The sequence below is a fragment of the Lycium barbarum genome, chromosome 11 (assembly GCF_019175385.1).
Source record: "Lycium barbarum isolate Lr01 chromosome 11, ASM1917538v2, whole genome shotgun sequence".
Classification (NCBI taxonomy): domain Eukaryota; kingdom Viridiplantae; phylum Streptophyta; class Magnoliopsida; order Solanales; family Solanaceae; genus Lycium; species Lycium barbarum.
Window position 1 is genome coordinate 44,157,965 of NC_083347.1, and position 2,147 is coordinate 44,160,111.

The following is a 2,147-nucleotide window of genomic DNA, read 5'->3' on the forward strand; positions in this document are numbered from 1 at the left end:
CATAAAAGATTTGAAAACATCATTTTTTTTTTTCATTCAAATTGTGAGTGGCATAGAAAACCAATTTTCTCCTAAAAATCCAAGCTTATTCTTATGGAAAATTACTACTCCCTCTGTCATAATTTATCTGATACACTTCATCTTTAGTCTGTTTAAAAAAAATGATACATTTCTATATTTTGAAATAATTTAACTTTAAACTTTCCCTTTTACTCTTAATGAAATAATTTACGGTCACACAAATATTATGGCTTGTTTTAGACCATGAGTTTTAAAAGTTTGATTTCTTTCTTAAATTCCGTATCTAGTCAAATTATATCACATAAATTGAAACAGAGTGAGTAAAAAATCCCAAGCAAATGAGGCTGGAAAAAGGAGCAGAGAATTGGTGCTGCTGAGTAAACTTTAGTTTCCTAATTCGAGGGGGGAAATAATACTGGGAATAGGCAGAAGTATCATTGTACAGTCACTTATATGATCAAACTGATTGCCTTTGCTTTCACGAATTATTGCTCCATCAACTGCAATTACCTTGTAATTTTTCCGACATAAGTAGCAATAAAATAAGTATGAAAAAATATTTTAGAAATTTGAACTCGTAATATTACGGATTTGAAGTAAAAGATATGTTACAATCGCTCAAATTATAATCCTATCCACAAACTTATCTGATCAATTTACGTATTTTGACTGCTCTGTTTCAGCTAGTCTCTGTTTTTCAAAGAAGATTTGATTCTTCTTTATGAACGCTTCAATTGTAACCCGAAATTCTTCGTTGCTAAGTGTGTCAACAGCCGTTGTCATGTCTGTCTTGGTACGCCGGAGCTGTGTTTGAGGATTCACATCAGTCTCTCTCTTCAATTTCACGGATTGAGTCCTCTGAAGTTTCTTTTGAGCGGAGCGTCTATCGGAGACAGACTCTCCACCACACAAAGGTACGGTAAAATTTGCATACATCTTATCTTCCTTGAACCCCATTTGCAGGACTACACTGGGTTGTCGTTGTTGTTGAGTCCTCTGAAGTATCTTTTGAGCAGAGGATCTATCAGAAACAGTCTCTCTACCACACAAAGGTAGGGTAAGGTTTGTATAAATCTTAGCCTTTTCAGGCCCTACTTGTGTAATTACAGTACTAGGTTGTTGCTGTTGTTGAGTCCTTTCAAGTATATGTATCTTCTTCGTTGCCGTCTCTTCGTTAACATTGTTGCTTTCAGGGAAAATAATCTGCTTATTTTCATCGCCGGAGCGGACGTTTTCGTGGTTGATATAGGGAGTGCCAGAGTTGCTATTGGCTTTGGTTTGACGGCAGAGCAATAAGATAACGACAATGATAGCGTTTCCAATGAGGAAAACGACGTGAGGATTGAACAAATAAACAGAGAGTTTAATGGTTGCGGGGAGACGAGTCCAGAACCATGAAATCAACATGAAGGCCCCGACCACTTGAATAAATTGCAACATCTTCATCATCTTCCGAAACCGATTGAAACATTCCGTTGCTCTGGCTTTCTCATATTTTACGTTATCAAACACTTCATACCCCATTTTTTTTACTTTTTAACACCGATCGATTGACAAGAGAGTTGTTTAGATGGTAAGCACCTTCAACTTTCAACTTTGAGGCTGTGAATTCGAGTCACCCAGGAGCAAAGTGATGGGAATTACCTAGGGAAGGGTTAAAAAAAAAAAACACTGATCGGATTGGATTCACGAGAAATGTAGGAGAAAAGACACTCTTTGAATTGAGGCACAGGAAAAAATAAATTGAGTTAGCAAGAAGCAAGCAAAAACGACTTTCACAATATTTTCTTTTTGTTCTTTCGCAATTTCAGTACTGTATGAAGAGACAATGGAGAGAGAAGTAGTGACCAAGTATTTGAAGTAAAGTAATGGAGGCTACTGAAATACAAAGGAATTAGTAGATGGAATATGTATGCAGAGGGAAGATATACACCCCTTTTATAGGCGTAGGTAGCAGGGGTAGCATAGCACGTGTGGACAAATGCATTATTGTTTTTCTAAAAGGAATTTTGGGTGGGATAATTTAAGGGCTTGAGACTTTGATATGGCAATAATGAGTTGATTATTTAATTTTTATGAACAGTTGTTCCTTTTCTTAGGGGCAGGCAAAGTCACAAGGTTGAATC

The 2,147-nt window shown here is 36.5% G+C and overlaps 1 protein-coding gene across 1 annotated transcript; it reads right to left on the reverse strand.

Moving 5' to 3' along the window:
- Nucleotides 1-498: 498 nt before the first annotated feature.
- On the reverse strand, nucleotides 499-1,913 carry LOC132617834 (uncharacterized). The gene has a single exon (XM_060332908.1). It carries the CDS (start codon nucleotides 1,543-1,545, stop codon nucleotides 673-675), a length of 873 nt encoding a protein of 290 aa, XP_060188891.1. The 5' UTR covers nucleotides 1,546-1,913; the 3' UTR covers nucleotides 499-672.
- Nucleotides 1,914-2,147: the final 234 nt, after the last annotated feature.